This window comes from Pleurodeles waltl, chromosome 2_1 (assembly GCF_031143425.1).
Source record: "Pleurodeles waltl isolate 20211129_DDA chromosome 2_1, aPleWal1.hap1.20221129, whole genome shotgun sequence".
Classification (NCBI taxonomy): Eukaryota; Metazoa; Chordata; class Amphibia; order Caudata; family Salamandridae; genus Pleurodeles; species Pleurodeles waltl.
In genome coordinates, this window is record NC_090438.1 from 23,244,552 (window position 1) to 23,259,569 (window position 15,018).

The 15,018-nt window shown below is 43.8% G+C and overlaps 1 protein-coding gene across 1 annotated transcript in view; it reads left to right on the forward strand.

Moving 5' to 3' along the window:
- Positions 1–218: 218 nt before the first annotated feature.
- Positions 219–15,018, forward strand: part of LOC138259276 (nicotinamide N-methyltransferase-like) — a 199,628-nt gene continuing 184,828 nt past the window's right edge. The window contains exons 1-2 of the mRNA XM_069206896.1: positions 219–251; positions 380–511. Coding sequence (XP_069062997.1) covers positions 219–251; positions 380–511 — 165 coding nt within the window. The remainder of the gene's footprint in view (positions 252–379; positions 512–15,018) is intronic.

A 15,018-nucleotide genomic window follows, 5' to 3' on the forward strand; every position in this document is an offset into this window, starting at 1 on the left:
TTTGAAGGCCCATAGCTTGGGGGTGAATCAGATGATGTGTTTGCAGGGTCTGCTGGTGCATTTTCATGGGTATGATTATGTTGGTGCAGTTGGAGATACAGTCAGAGACGTTTTGGATGGCTAGCTCAAGGTTTTTTGGTGGTGTTGTGGGCAGCAGTTCATTGGGTCTCAGTAATTCTGTTACATCTGCTGTGGGCAGGTGTGGAGGGGAGGGGGAGATGGTGAAGTGGATCATGCTGTGGTATGTCCAGGTGAGTTTATTGGAATGGTTCAATTTGATTCTGTCACTCCCTGTAAAGATTGGGTCCAGGGTGTGTCCTGTGCAGTGTGCGAGGCTAGTGACCCTTTGCGTGTTTCCGATGTTGCTCATGCTTTTCAGGAGATTGGCAGAATTGGTGTTGCTCGGGTCGTCAATGTGGAAGTTGATGTCACCAAGGAAGATATTGTATTTGGAGTTGATTGCCAGGGGGGCAGAGATGGTCTTGCAAAAGCCAGGTCAAGCCCTGCCGGGGTATAGGCTAGGGTTCCTCCAACTGTAGTATTTGCATTGATTCAGATTTAGAGGTTGAGGCGTTTCATGTCTGACGGGATGTTGTCTTCGGTGGTAGTGCATTGGAGGGTCTCCTTGCCTCCTCTATATTTGTTGGTGCTTCTACGTGCATCGCCTTATAGCCATGGGGCATTGTGGGAGCAATGTTGGATGCTGAGGACGGTGTGAGCCAAGTCTCAGTGATGAACATAATGTCAGGGCTGGAGGTGGTGGTGGTGTCCCAGATTTCAGTGGCATGCATGCAGAAGGATCAGAAGCTCAGCAGCATAGGATTTCGGTGTTGCAGGTGAACCAGCAGCGATGGCAGGTGGAGGGTCCTTCTGTGTGCCTCGGTGTGGTAATGCAGCAGTTGTTGTTGCACCCTCTGGAGAGCCATGGGTTCTGGCACTGGGCACGGTCCAGGTGTGGACAGGCACAGACGGGTTTGCCTATGGGGCACCTGCAGTGCACCAGCAACGCACCCACTATGGCCACACATCAGCCTTCATAAATAGTCCTGGGAAGTGAGTGGGTCTAGCAGAGAGGTCGGAGGGCAGGAAACCAGTGGGAGTCAGGAGCGGAAAAATCAACGGGCATGGCAGGGGCTGACACAAAACCTACAGGAGCAACAGGAAAATGAAGCAAGCACAAAACGGACAAAATGGCACAAAATAAAATAAAAATAAAGCAGGAAGCCGTCAAACACAAAATACAAGGGCAGTCACCAAATGTCAACAATAGCAATAAGCGGCTGTGGGAATTGAACCTAGGAGATCCTTGAGGACTGGGGCCAAGGAGTCGTCACCCAGTTCACAGAGCTATTGCAGTTCAGGCCAGGCCCGAGAGGAACAATGCACAAGACCAGAGTCAAGGGTTAACCCCGCCCATTTAAAATGTTATACATAACTTATCAAAGGGCACTATACTCCAGGGATGCAAACCTGGACCTGAAGAAGGGGGGCTTACCCTGGTCCAAGTCTTCACCAATGGCATTCCTAACACCACCCATAGTTAGACTCAGAGTAAAGGTCTTAGGGTGGCTGGCACCAGTCCTCAGTTTCCTGAAATGTGGAAGGCCTCAAGAAAATTGCAGAGTACAACTCAGCTCATGACTATGTTCACAAAGGGGACATCCTTTGTTTTCAAGAGACCTTCAACCAAGGAACAACCATGCTTCCAGTCTCTTAGAATTCCATACTCAAGCAATAAAATGTAATGGCTTCGGTTCACCATCCGGAGGACTCATCATTTTGTCAAGCACGACTGCAGCATAGAGTCCACTGCAATGCTTACCAATTCATTCACACTCCAAACGGTGCATATCATACAACTAAGATTTGACCTCAAACCACTTCAACTGCTACTAATTAGCTGTTAGGTCAACCCGGCACAACACCACAAAAACAAGCCACAAATTCTCTAATAACTGCAATCTAAGAACTGCTAAACAAATACAACTCTCACATGGCAATTATGGCCTAAGCAATCTTCATTAGAAGCTAATGACCCCCAAATGCCAACATCCTCCCACCTTTAGCAATATATCCACCACTGATTACATTTTCCTCAGTGATTCATTGATGCCCAAGCTCTGCATCTTTGAAGTAAACGACGGGGCAAAAATGATCACAGACCTCTGTGTGCAATCCTGCAATTGGACATCAAGGCTTCACCTCAACTCCCCTCACTTGGGGAACCAACGGGGCAAGAATGACAGAAGGTTCCCCCCAGAATCAAATAGATAGACAATCTTGGCAAAAAACTCAGTAACTGGATCACAATCAACAAGGCAGCAGACAAATCACCCGGCACACTTACACCTCTGGCACACTGGGAAGAACTTATTGCAGATCTCTATACAGTCCTGGGGAGTGGACCGAGGCCCACTCTGAAAAGGACTTTCCCCACTCGATCAACTGCCTCCCAAAGCACAACTAAGGAACTGGCCACAAGTAATCACAACCTCCTAAAAGCCATAGTGGTCAAAAGATGAAGTAATAAAAACATCTCTGGACCACCGATTTCAGCATACAGAGCAGTCCACAGGTGAATTGAATGACAAATGAAAAAAATAAAAAAAGAGAAAAGGCTAAAGGTCTTGACCACCCTTCAAGAGAAGAATCATTCTCACTTCTGGAAGCATATAAGGAGAATCTCAGGGGGTCATTCCGACCCGGAGACCACGGAAGCACCGCCAACAGGCTGGCGGTGCTTCCCAGCCCATTCTGACCGCGGCGGTAAAGGCGCGGTCAGAAAAGGGGATCCGGCGGTTTCTCGCCGGATTTCCCCTGCATGGGCTGAATCTCCATGGCGGCGCTGCAAGCAGCGCCGCCATGGAGATTCCGACCCCCTTCCCGCCATCCTGTTTCTGGCGGTTTTTACCGCCAGGAACAGGATGGCGGGAACGGGTGTCGTGGGGCCCCTGGGGGCCCCATAAAGATTTTCACTGTCTGCTTAGCAGACAGTGAAAATCGCGACGGGTGCAACTGCACCCGTCGCACCCCTGCAACTCCGCCGGCTCCATTCGGAGCCGGCTTCCTTGTTGCAGGGCCTTTCCCGCTGGGCCGGCGGGCACTCTTTTGGCGGTCGCCCGCCGGCCCAGCGGGAAAGCCAAAATGGCATCCGCCATTTGGCGGTTCCCGCCAGGCGGACGGCTCCCGCCGCCTGCCAGGATCAGAATGACCCTCTCAGTGACTTTACCCAGACTAAGGAGAATGGCATGGCAGAAAGGGAGTGGATTTCTTACACCAAGCTCCTTTACATGGATGGCCAGCCAAAAGAAACAACACCAATTCAGCAACTTCCAGCTTCAGATAGCTATGCTCAACCATCCTCCCCTCTCACAAAGGTCTCAGTAATTGCCACAATACATACAATGAAGAGAGATTGGGCCCTTGGAACCAACAGCCTCCCCACTTTATCCTTCAAAACTGCACAGCTTTCTGGGCATGGATACTCACTCCTCTCTTCAACTATGCCTTTGCCATTTCATTGAGATGGTCTATTTTCTACTTGATTCACAAAAAGAGAGATTGTTAAAACACAGCAAACTATGGCTAATCGCCTTCTAAACTTGGAAATCTTACTCATTGATCCTATTAGAAGAGCTGGAAACCTGGATGACAGAAAATAGCATCCATCATATTTTTATTCTGGCTTTAGGCTGGAAAGTTCCACAATAGGCAATGTTATAGCATTAGCTTTCCTGTTGCATCGAGCCACATGAAGTAAACAGCCACAATTGTTCTGCTGTTTCATCCACCACAGTGCAGCCTTTGACAGGTAGACAGGAGAAAGGTGTGGGAAAAATTAGCTTCATGAGGGGTCACCACTGTTCCTAGTCACAATATTTCTATACCAGAGGAATAAGGTCCAGATAAAAACGGACCCACCACAGCAACTACAATAGTATTTATCAATAAAGGACTTAAACAGGGCTAAATGTTGGCTCCTCTGCTATTCAATCTTTACATAGCCGACCTGAGTATATCAACAAAAGGCACCAGCCTAGTTTCACCGAGGCTGGGAAGGCTGTGCCTCCCAATTCTGCAGTATGTAGATGATATTGTGATCATGGATCACACTAAAACAGTTCTACAGAGAGCCCTTGATGCACTTTACAGGTTTAACAAGGTCATAAAACTTCAGGTGAACCAGGGAAAGTTCAAAATGATCATTTTTGGAAAATTCCCCCTTGAAAAACAATCACACTGGTGGTTTAGGGACCTACAAATAACAACGGTTGCAAGCTGTAACTATCTAAGGGTCTGGTTCACCGAAGGGGCCCAACCTACAGCCCATCTAAAACACCTCAAAGCCAAGGTGACAGGATTCATTCATAGCATGAAATGCCTCAACAGTTGCCTGTAAAACCAACACTAAAAGTCCTGAGAGCGAAAGTGATTCCACCTCTAAACTACAGCCATCTAGCCTTTCCTGGATCACTCAAAATGCTACTAAAGGACACCTCAATTTCAGCATACAAATAAATCTTTTATGCACAGCGGCAAGCCAGAATAGCAAGGATGAGACTTGAGCTAGGCCTCAGGAGAATGGGTCTGGAATGCCAAGGGGACCTACTAAAACACCTCACAATGACCATGTGGGCCTCCAAGAAAACACTTAAAGCATAAATCAAAACATTCTTTGAGGCAGAAGGGTCCCTATGGCAAGCATATCTATCAGAGGCAATTAACAACTTCAAAATCGAGGCCACCCAATATTCACTGCTCTGACATACCTTTCCCAGCCTGGAAAAGGACAGTGAAGTGCAGGTCAAGAAAATCTCTTGAACTGGACATTGAAAGTCTCTGTTACAGTCCCAGTTTTGAGGCACTTGATGTCTCCTACATGCCAGGGAAAGCCCAGCCCTTCTTTCACCAAGCCCTCACAGCCCACACATGCAGGAAAATCATATACATGCAGCGTCTTGCCCTGATTTCAACCTCTGTTGGGCAAGGCCGGATGAGGCAATATCCTGCTAACTCCCTCAGAGAATCCTGGCTTCATTTACTGTGATGTTGCCCTAAACTCGTCAGTTACTGTCAACACCTGTTAATTCTCTTATTCTGTGCTACTGGAGTAAAACCTGCAGAAAAGCTTTGGACTTGTGTTTCTTCAATATCACTCCAAGGACCTTAGCAAGGCTGTGCAAATTCACTGACGTCATTTGATCTGCACGCTCTGGTGTCCTTTCCATGGTGACAGTGGCTAGGTTAACCGTAGGAGCAGTGGATCACACAGTTACTAAAAGAAATGCAACAAGTGATATCAAAGTTTGACCACAAGACATGCTATGTGACATGCACACAAAGCCTTTACTTGCTCTCCTGATATGAAAATGACACCTGCTTCCAAATCTGGCTAAGAGCTATATGGGACACAAAGATTACCAATTGCATAGACCTTGCTACAAGATGTTGGAGTATCTTGGTGGTTAGATGACTGTTCATTGACTCATATCTTGTATAGCATAATTGATCCAACTAACAACTGCAAAATGTACTATGGTAACAGAGCTGGCCAACAGTGTAGGTGTAAACACTATACCCGGGCCTCTGAATGGGTCCACTCCAAGTACATCCAGCTTCCTATATTGGTGCACCCCCGGGTGAGTAAATGACAATGTTTGGGTGGTGATATACAGTAAAGGCCAGTTTAGTAGGGAACACAGCTGTAGCTGTGTGTTGCTTGTAAAGTACTGGCAGATGGCTGTAGCATTGATGTTATTGCCATGGACTGTATAATAGTGGAGAAGTCAGGTGGGTTGAATTGATTGTTACTTTCCAATGCAAGGCTATTTAACTTGTAGTACAATGTTCTGATTTTCGTAATGATAGAACACTGCATGCTGGGAGTTGTAGTGCTGTCAGTCCCTGTACTACCCATGCCATACACAGGCAGTTGGACTCCAGGTGAGTTTAGTTGACATGTGGTATACCAGAGAGGGATATTTGGAATTTGGACATAGGGGTCATGAGTGGGTTGGCTGGTAAGGTGGCCAAAAGTGATCAGTGAGCATGCAGGACATTATAGTTTGGTGACAGTTGTTGTAATGTGACTTACCCGACTCCACTCTCCCAGGTATTCCTGTCAAGCCCTCAGGATGAAGGATGTCCAAGACCTTCTCCTCTATTGATGTGAAAGTTGGGGGAGGAGGTGAGGGCACACCACCAGTCTTGAGGACCACCTGCTGGTGCCTGGATGTCATGGAACATACCTTCCCCATGAGGTCGTTCCACCACTTCATGATGTCATCTTTTGTGGTTGGGTTACTGCCTTCAGAATTGACCCTGCCAACTATTCTCTGCCACAGCTCCATTTTCCTGGCGATAGATGTTTGCTGGACTTGTGCTCCAAATAGGTGTGGCTCTACTCTGGTAATTTCATCCACCATGACCCTCAAATCATCATGTGTGAAGAGGGGATGTTTCTGTGGGGAAATGGTAGTGGTGGACAAGACGGTGAGGAAGAAAGAAATTATGAGAAAAACCAATTGATGATGAGGTGTGGGTGCTGTGCTGTGAGTTGTTCACAAGTGGTGTTGAATGTGTGGGGTATTAATATATGTGTTGGGTGTGTTGTGTGGGTGTGGACGGAGTGTTATGTGAAGTGTGTAGGAGAGCCTATTGTATGGTTAGTACTTTTTTTTTGTACAGCCTCTATCTAGCCATGTATGGTGTTCTGTTTGCAAAGGATTGTGGGGGGTGAAGGGGTGTGTTTTAAAGTGCAGTGTGTAGGTGTGTGGTTTGTGTCAGGTGTGGGGTTTTCAAATTATCCAGTGTTGTGTGGTGTATTACTGATACGACCGCAGACTGCCGTAGGCTCTCACCGTCATTGGTCTTTTGCCATGGAAGAACTGCTATTGTCATTTGTGGGTCGTAATAGGATCTGGCAGGCAGTGCTAGTGGTGGGACTGTCTTTTCCCTGCCCTACAGTGTCCTGGCGGTTCTGGATTTTTGGCTGGATTTTGGTGGACTTCGCTGTGAGTCATGATGCAGCGCCTGGATTACCGCCAACATAGCGGTCTTTTGGCAGCTGCCACCACGGCGGTCTTGCCAAAAGACCACCAAACTTGTATTGAGGCCCTTAATCTTTAAAAATTAATTTCTCTGGTTCTTTACATTGGATTTTTGTTGTTTTGGTGTCATTATAAAGATAAAAATATAATCTATTTTTATAAATTGATGCTAGATTTTTGTTGGGTTTTACTTATTTACTGTTTTATTGATATTAAATGCTTTACATACCTAAATTAAGCCTAACTACTCATGGGCCAAACTACCAAGGGTTGAGCAAGGATTAATTTACTGAGATCTTAACTGGACCTAGTATGGGTTTATGGCCTATTGATAAATGGATTACCTACCAATAATCCACTTTCCAACATATATATATATATATATATATATATATATATATATATATATATATATATATATATATATATATATGTATATCTATATATATATATATATATATATATATATATATATATATATATATATATATAGATATATCTTTGTATATATGCATACCTTGCACACTTAAGGTGTTGCACTGTGGAAAAAAAAAAAAAAACAATGGCTGGATTGCTTGAATTAATCTCAGGCAATTCACACATCATGATTTTTTTAATTTGTCACTGCAACGCCCCAAACAATGAGTATGTCCAAACATTTGTTTGATCACACCAATGTAACTGGAGCCAAGCTGCATGCTACAGGAGAGGCCTAATACTTTAAAACTTGGCAGGGGCTGTCTATGTTTAGGTCCAAAGGGGACTTGACCTGCCAGCTCAGGATAGGCTGTCCCTATAATAGCAGAATGAGGCTGATTGACAGAGTTCCTGTCTGGGCAAAAACAAAAGCAGTGAACTGAATTGCAGCCCGAGTCATTATCAGTGGCTGCGATTAATTCAAGCAAACCGCCCATCACATTTTTAATGCCTTTCTGCAGCCACCACCAGGATATAAGTTGAGATTTTTGCCCATTCACTACTGTGATACCACAGCAGCAAAATTACACGTCAAGGTTATATGTTTAGTGCTGCCACCTGCCCGTGCTTGATAGAGCTAGGCCAAAATGTAGTTTAATTTATTTAGGTCAGAGGGAATGTCTACTCATAGGCATCTCTTTGGTGCTTCCATCAAGATATATGTTTTTGAGTCAGATGAACAACTAACCAAAATCTGGGCACTGATTTTGTCTGAAACTTTAGAAAGCTTCATGCAGTACTGTCTGGGTACTTCATAAAGAAAGTGGCAGTAATTAAAATATTCTACACACAATATTGTTTTGTAGATCCTGACTGTCAGACACTGAAATGCAGTCTCAAAGCCTTAGGCTGTGCCCTGGGTAGTGTACACACTGCTTCTTTCATCTTCCCTACAAAGACACGTTTCTAAACTTATAATAACCCTATTTGTTCATTCAGATCTTTATGTGCTGTTCTGTCTCTGTGCTGAGCTTCAAGTGATGCTCCTTCAGTATGTTAACTCTTCAGCTGCTAAACTTTAAACTTTAGTTATTGGAAAACACATTTAAAATACATGAGAGTTCACCACGAGAAGCAGGAACTGATATCCAGGCCACTCTCGGGTCAGGGAGAAGATATGGGAGTGATGACAGGACAAACAACCATTGACAATAGGTCTGGCTTATGTATATGAATTATCTTCTGTTGATCAAATAGTACATCATCTCTGCCAACTTGAGGTTGTTATTAACCTGGAAGGATTTTTGTCATGGACATCACCATACCAGAAAGGGGCTGAGGCTTTGTGTTAGTGTTGTCCTTGTCTAATTGAGAACCTATTTTTGACTTAAATTTTAGGAAACGTCATGTAGCAATGTGTGATTGCTGCATGAAGAAAAGTGGCAAATCATATGCCATATTATTGCAGCACAATATTCCACACGGTTTGATGAGCTTGCTTTATAGAACCTAACTGACAGACATTGAAATGTAGACTTACCACCTTAGGCTATGTCCTTGGACAGTATGTACACACCTACTTTCATCTTACTTTCAAAGAAAAAAAATCATCATAAACATATCAGCCTAACCCTATTTTTTCAATCACATCTTTGTGTTTAATTCTGTCTCTATGGTGAGTTTCACATGATGCTTCTTCAGTATTTTGACTCTTCATCTGGTAAGCCTTAACTATTGGAAAACAAATTAAAACATTTGAGACTTCACCATGAGAAACGGGAATTGATATGCGGGCCATAGCCAGCTCAGGCATCAAACATGAGGACTATAGCAAGAAAATGCACCACTTTGCAATGGAAAAGATGCAGCCTTGCTACCCTCCTCATGATCAAGAGAATCTATTCACGGTCACTTTTGTGAGAAGTAAGACATTTCTTGTGCTCCTCAATAGGTCTGAAATATTTAAAGTAAAAGTCAAAAGAACAAATCAAATGTATGAAGGCATTAACATGACTGAATGGATAATGAGACACCATTATGATTATTATCACAACAGGAATAAGGCACTGGCTAGAGTATTAAATGCTTCACCAACCGGGTTCAGACTGGTGGGATTTCATATTCAGCATGTCCTTTTGAGAAGAAAGTGAGAGTGCGTCAGAGCTCATGAAGAAAGTGAACTACCCAAGCATATGTAAGTGAATTGCCCAGTCACACATTTTCTTCTTCCCCTTATAGGAACACAGATTTCAACTTGCAAACATAATAAACACATTACCTATGGAAAACTTCTGAACCTCCATCAATAAACCTTTCAGCATATAAGGAGGTATAATTTAGGCATCACAGCAATATCTGTAACAACTGAGAAAAGGTATCTGTCTTTCTACAAATCTTGTGCCCAATTCTCTCCAAACACCCCTAATGACCAGCATAGGAACAACCCTAAAACAAAGATAGTGCTAGTGGGAATCCCTGGTGAAACCAAATGGAAAGCCTTACTCCAGACATCTGTCATTCTAAGTTTGTATGATTCTGACCTACAGAAATCACCATCGAGCCCAGGGTTTAAATACTTTACAGCATCCTATTCTTTGGGTAGTTCACATTAATTATTATCTTCCTTGAAGACACTAGTTAAAATGGATGTTCTTTACCTGCATTAGTATACATCTCCTAGTGATCGCAGAACATTTGCTATTTCTTTTGCCCTGTCTACTAGGCCTGCACAAAACACACCTCTGATCAATTTTCAGTGAAGAGGCTTGCAGAATCATTCACTCTGCAGCCCAATTAAAGATCTCTGGTAGAAACAGCTGTATAATCAGTTGCGTATTGATTTTGTGAAAGATCATCACACAGAGTCCTGGTATAGTGAAATAATTTGAGTTGCATTCTTATCAAGCAGCTAGAAATAGAACAAAACATTAGTATGGGGCCTTTAAGAGGAAACTGCATCTTGGAAACACATTCAGCTTAAGAATGAGCCAGAAACTAGGTATGAGGTATGAAACCAGACTGCCCAACAAGTATAGGAAGTTGAGGATTCTGTGGAATGGTATTGAATAACATAAGGCATGTCCATCAGCAGAGGGAAGGATTGCCACCTGGCCCATTTTTACCATCATGATCAGTATTTTAATGTACAGTACTTTGAGGTATAAAAATTTAGGAAAATATCCGATAGCCAGCATTTTTCCTCTGATAAGTACATACTTTCAAAAAGTTAATGATTCACTCTCAAGCACACGTCATTCCATTTGAAGTCGCTAGGGTCCCAGCTTCATTGACCCTCAAACCACCCCATTAAGAGATTAAAGTATGAAGGTGTAGTGTGGTCAGTTTTATGTATCCTTTGCACGTTAGCTTCTGGCTTTAGGCCTTTGTGCACTCTGCCCTGGATGTATTTTATTCCTTTACTCGCAGCTTAGAGCCTCTGTGCACTCTGCTCTAAATGCTTTTTATTTGGCTTCGTACTGTAATTTTTCAAATAACCAGTTCTACAGTCTTGTTTTATTTTTTATATCACACTGTTTAGCCTACTTCAGCACTGGAGTTCTCAATAACACATTCTTGTTCACTCTGTGCTTCAGTCAAGGATACAGTCTGGTACATTGCCGATAGACGTGGTAGGAGTTTAGTCTTTGGCATTCTTGCGTAGGGACATTTTGTGATCACACTGACATGTTGGTTATAAAAACACTTCCTTGTCCTAATACACGGAAGAGGGAGATTCCGACCAGGGAACCACAACTAGACGCTGACTGCCTCGTTGCAGATGCTGAACCAGATCACAGGCCTTTGCTCAGGTATGAGGGTTGATGGCTTCCTAGGGAATCTGAAGGGCAAGCTAGAAGCTTAACATGCTGTGCTCGAAATAGAACTAGCTGAGAGAAAGATTAGAAATTATTAACACCATCATAGCGTTATTCTTATGTTTCACTCTCCTCGTGACTATTTCAATCCTACTGTGTTGTATGGTTCTGGTTATTGCGGCTCACACCTTAATATCTAAAATGCAGTTGTTTTATTAAAACAATCTATAAAACTCAAACTGCCTTTGTCATTTGTATATGAGATCATACCGTAAATGAGAGAGCTGGTTTGGATCTGAGTGACCACGACTTCCCTGAGAAGTTCCAAAGATGTCATGCGTTCGGCTGCCCAATCATCCCTTCCCCTTGTGAGAGATGAGGCACTGCTAGTTAGCCGGAGCAAAACCGGATTTAGGGTGGCAGAGGTCCTTCCAAGTGGATAAGACTTAGTCCCCCACACCAGGAACGACCCTACTATCTAGAAATCCAGTAGTCTCATTTAAGATAATGAGAGCCCACGCAACATGGCGCCGCCAACGATTGGTCTGGCTCTAATTTTCGGGTCCGGCTGACTCTCTCGGTCTCATATATATATTGACTCCTCTGTTCCGTTAACTGAGACGTCCGTGGCGCTGAGGATTTCCGCCACCACGAGATAGGTACATTCTATTACTTAGTGGTCGGTTGTTCAAGCTTGAACTTTGAAAGGAAAAGCCCGATATTGGTGTGCCTTCTCTGCCCTAGTGCTATTTTTATAATGGTGAATCCTCAAGTAGTGAATATAGCGCTTAATATGCGCCAACCGCTCACAGGACATCTGATAGCACTTGGTCTGACGAACCAGGGGGTCCGGTCACGTTTGTGGTGGACGCCCATGCAGCTTATAGAACAGAGCTTTTTTATTCTTGGGTCGTATTTCCAGCAGTTGATGGGGTACAAATACTTTTCATGAATACACTATTGCGAATGTCCCTGGACAATACAGGGCATATGCATACTTAGAGATACCTTTATCTTATCAAGAACACAATAATTGGCTTGATGGCGCCCTCCCACACACAGTTGCACAAGTTAGGTTAGGTCCACTGAGTAATGATGGTCCTACCTGGCCTTTATTGTCTACATACACACCATATCCTGCGGTTGCTAACTTGACGGTGGCTGAAGTTTGTCGTTTATATATAGACTTAGCTACTACATACAGAAGACTGGTTCAATTTATGATGCAGACTTTAAATACTAACGCAGCGCGTGCTGCTCCGGCGCACCCACATGCGGTGGTTCCGCGTATCAATCCGGCCACTGTACACTCAGGTATGGGTAAAGTACCGGCTAAACAAGAGGAAACTCCATTTTGGCTGGTGCAAAAAATGTATACGCTGGAAGCAGTATTTCCCCATACGGGACCTCAGGATAAACATAGAATATTGACGATGTGTTTGCCGTATGGAATGGTTCCTACTGTGGATCATTGTAATACTTGGGGCACGGTGTTTGCCGCGCTCTATACTACAGCACACGGTACACCAACATTGGCTAATTTACCGGAAGTGCTGAAACAAATTCAAGATGAATATGGGGCTGCCCCAGCCTTAGATTAGGGATGCAGCTGATGGGCAATTTTGCCGCAGTTTCTTCTATTATTTTGAGTAATCTCAAGGGAGAGGCAGTAGCGCTAGTGGTGCGTATGCGTCTTCGAGATGTCCCGCAATCAAATCAAGAGCGGGAGCTGCCGAGAATAATAGCAGAAACATATTTGAGTATCGGTCGTGATAGCCTAGGGGTTAGACCGCAAAAACCACAGTTACAGGGTAAGAGTAGTAAAGATACTACTAAACAACAGCAACCTGAGGGTACTAAAAAGAGCTGGGAGAAAAAACAACAGACACCTAAAAAAGACAGGGGACAATCTCCGTGACCGGAGACCCCGCAGAATAGGTATAATCTCAGGAATAGGGATAATTTGAAGACGCCTGATAGATATCAATATACTGATACACGCCAATCTCGTTCCTTTCAGGACTCATCGGAAATGAGAAATGAGAGAGGTGGGCGGTCAGAGCGGAGAACAGAGTACGTGAAACCGAGACAGGAATCACAACGCTCAATGGAGGTTTCTGTCAAGAAAGAAGAGAAACCGATCCAACAAAAACAGCAATTTAAAAAGAAGAAGGTGGCAGCAGTCTCAGTTAGACATGCCACTCAAGAAGAGAGTTCTCTTGAAGAACAAGACATGGGCGTTAGCACTGTTAGACAGCGCGGCAGAGGTCACAATAGTTCACCGGAATCTTCTAGAGCATCTGGAGGTGAAAGCAACTGATGACTTCATACAAGTCGAAACAGCAGATATGCGTGTCTCTGACCCCGATAGAGTTTATACAGTAACTTTACAATTAGAAGGGGACATTGAGCGCACTATAAACGCCATCTTTTGGGACCGTGTGGTCAAATTGTATGACATTCTGCTGGCCGAACAGGATTGGCCCCCTGACTTTGTTCGTGACTGTCCAGTTGGGGAGGAGGTTATTTCACCTTCATTCTCACCACTTGTTCCGGGAGAACTAGCAGAGTCCTATAGTAAAACATGGGCTCTGGCACAGGCACCCGCCTTATATAGAAATAATGTGGGGTGGGATAGGGATTCACCTTATCATGTAATTCCGATAAAGGGCAAACCTCAGCCGCCACCGCAATGTCCTATAAAATTTGAAGCGAGGGCATCTTTAAGGAAAATACTTACACAATTGGAGTACCAGGGAGTAATTGAATCCTGTGTCTCGCCGATGAATAATCCCTTATTTCCAGTAGCTAAACCGGACCATTCTTATAGGATAGTGGTGGATTACAGACATTTAAATGGACATACACGCAGAAATGCAATACAAAATTCACACAGCGCAGCGCTCATGAATAATATTGTGCGTAAGAAATACAAAACATTAGATATCTCGAATGGATTCTTCTGCCAAAATATAGTGCCCAAAAGTAGGGACTATACAAGCTTTAGTGTGTTTGGCTCTCAAAAAAAGTTTTGTTGTCTGCCTCAGGGTATAAGAATAGCCCAGGACTATTTTCGGCTTGTGTGACTGAAATTCTGCACGAGTTGGACCCTGAAGCTTTATCATATGTTGATGATATATATCTGACGGACGATGAGTTACTGCAACATTTAAGGCGGGTAGCGCGCATTGTTGTGGGATTTGCTGAAATTGGCTACAAATTTAATTTTACAAAATCGAAGATTGCCTTCCTCAGCGTCATTATCCTGGGATATGAGTTGTCGAATGAGGGCAAGAGCTTAGCGCCACACTTTTTGGAAAAATGTGCACAGTTGCAAACTCCTAATACGATTCGGAAACTCGAGTCATTATTGGGGTTTCTTAATTTTGGCAGAACTTACATTCCTGATAACGCTACACATATAAAACCATTATACGAGTTGATTCGCCCAAATTTTTCGAGTAGATTTTGGATGAATGAGCGTACACATATTCTTCGCGATTTGCAAACTGATCTCTTAGCAGTAAAGCATTTACACACACGGGACAATAAAACGCGTCTAGTCATCAGGGTAATACCTGGGGCCATTGGGTTTACATATGTCACCTTTAATGAGGGTGAGACAGTCCCGATAGCATACAAATCCCACTTGTATTCGGCTGCAGAACAACGTTTTGCACAAATTGAGAAAATACTCACTGCTATACAGATGGCTGTGATTAAAGAAAGACCTCGCA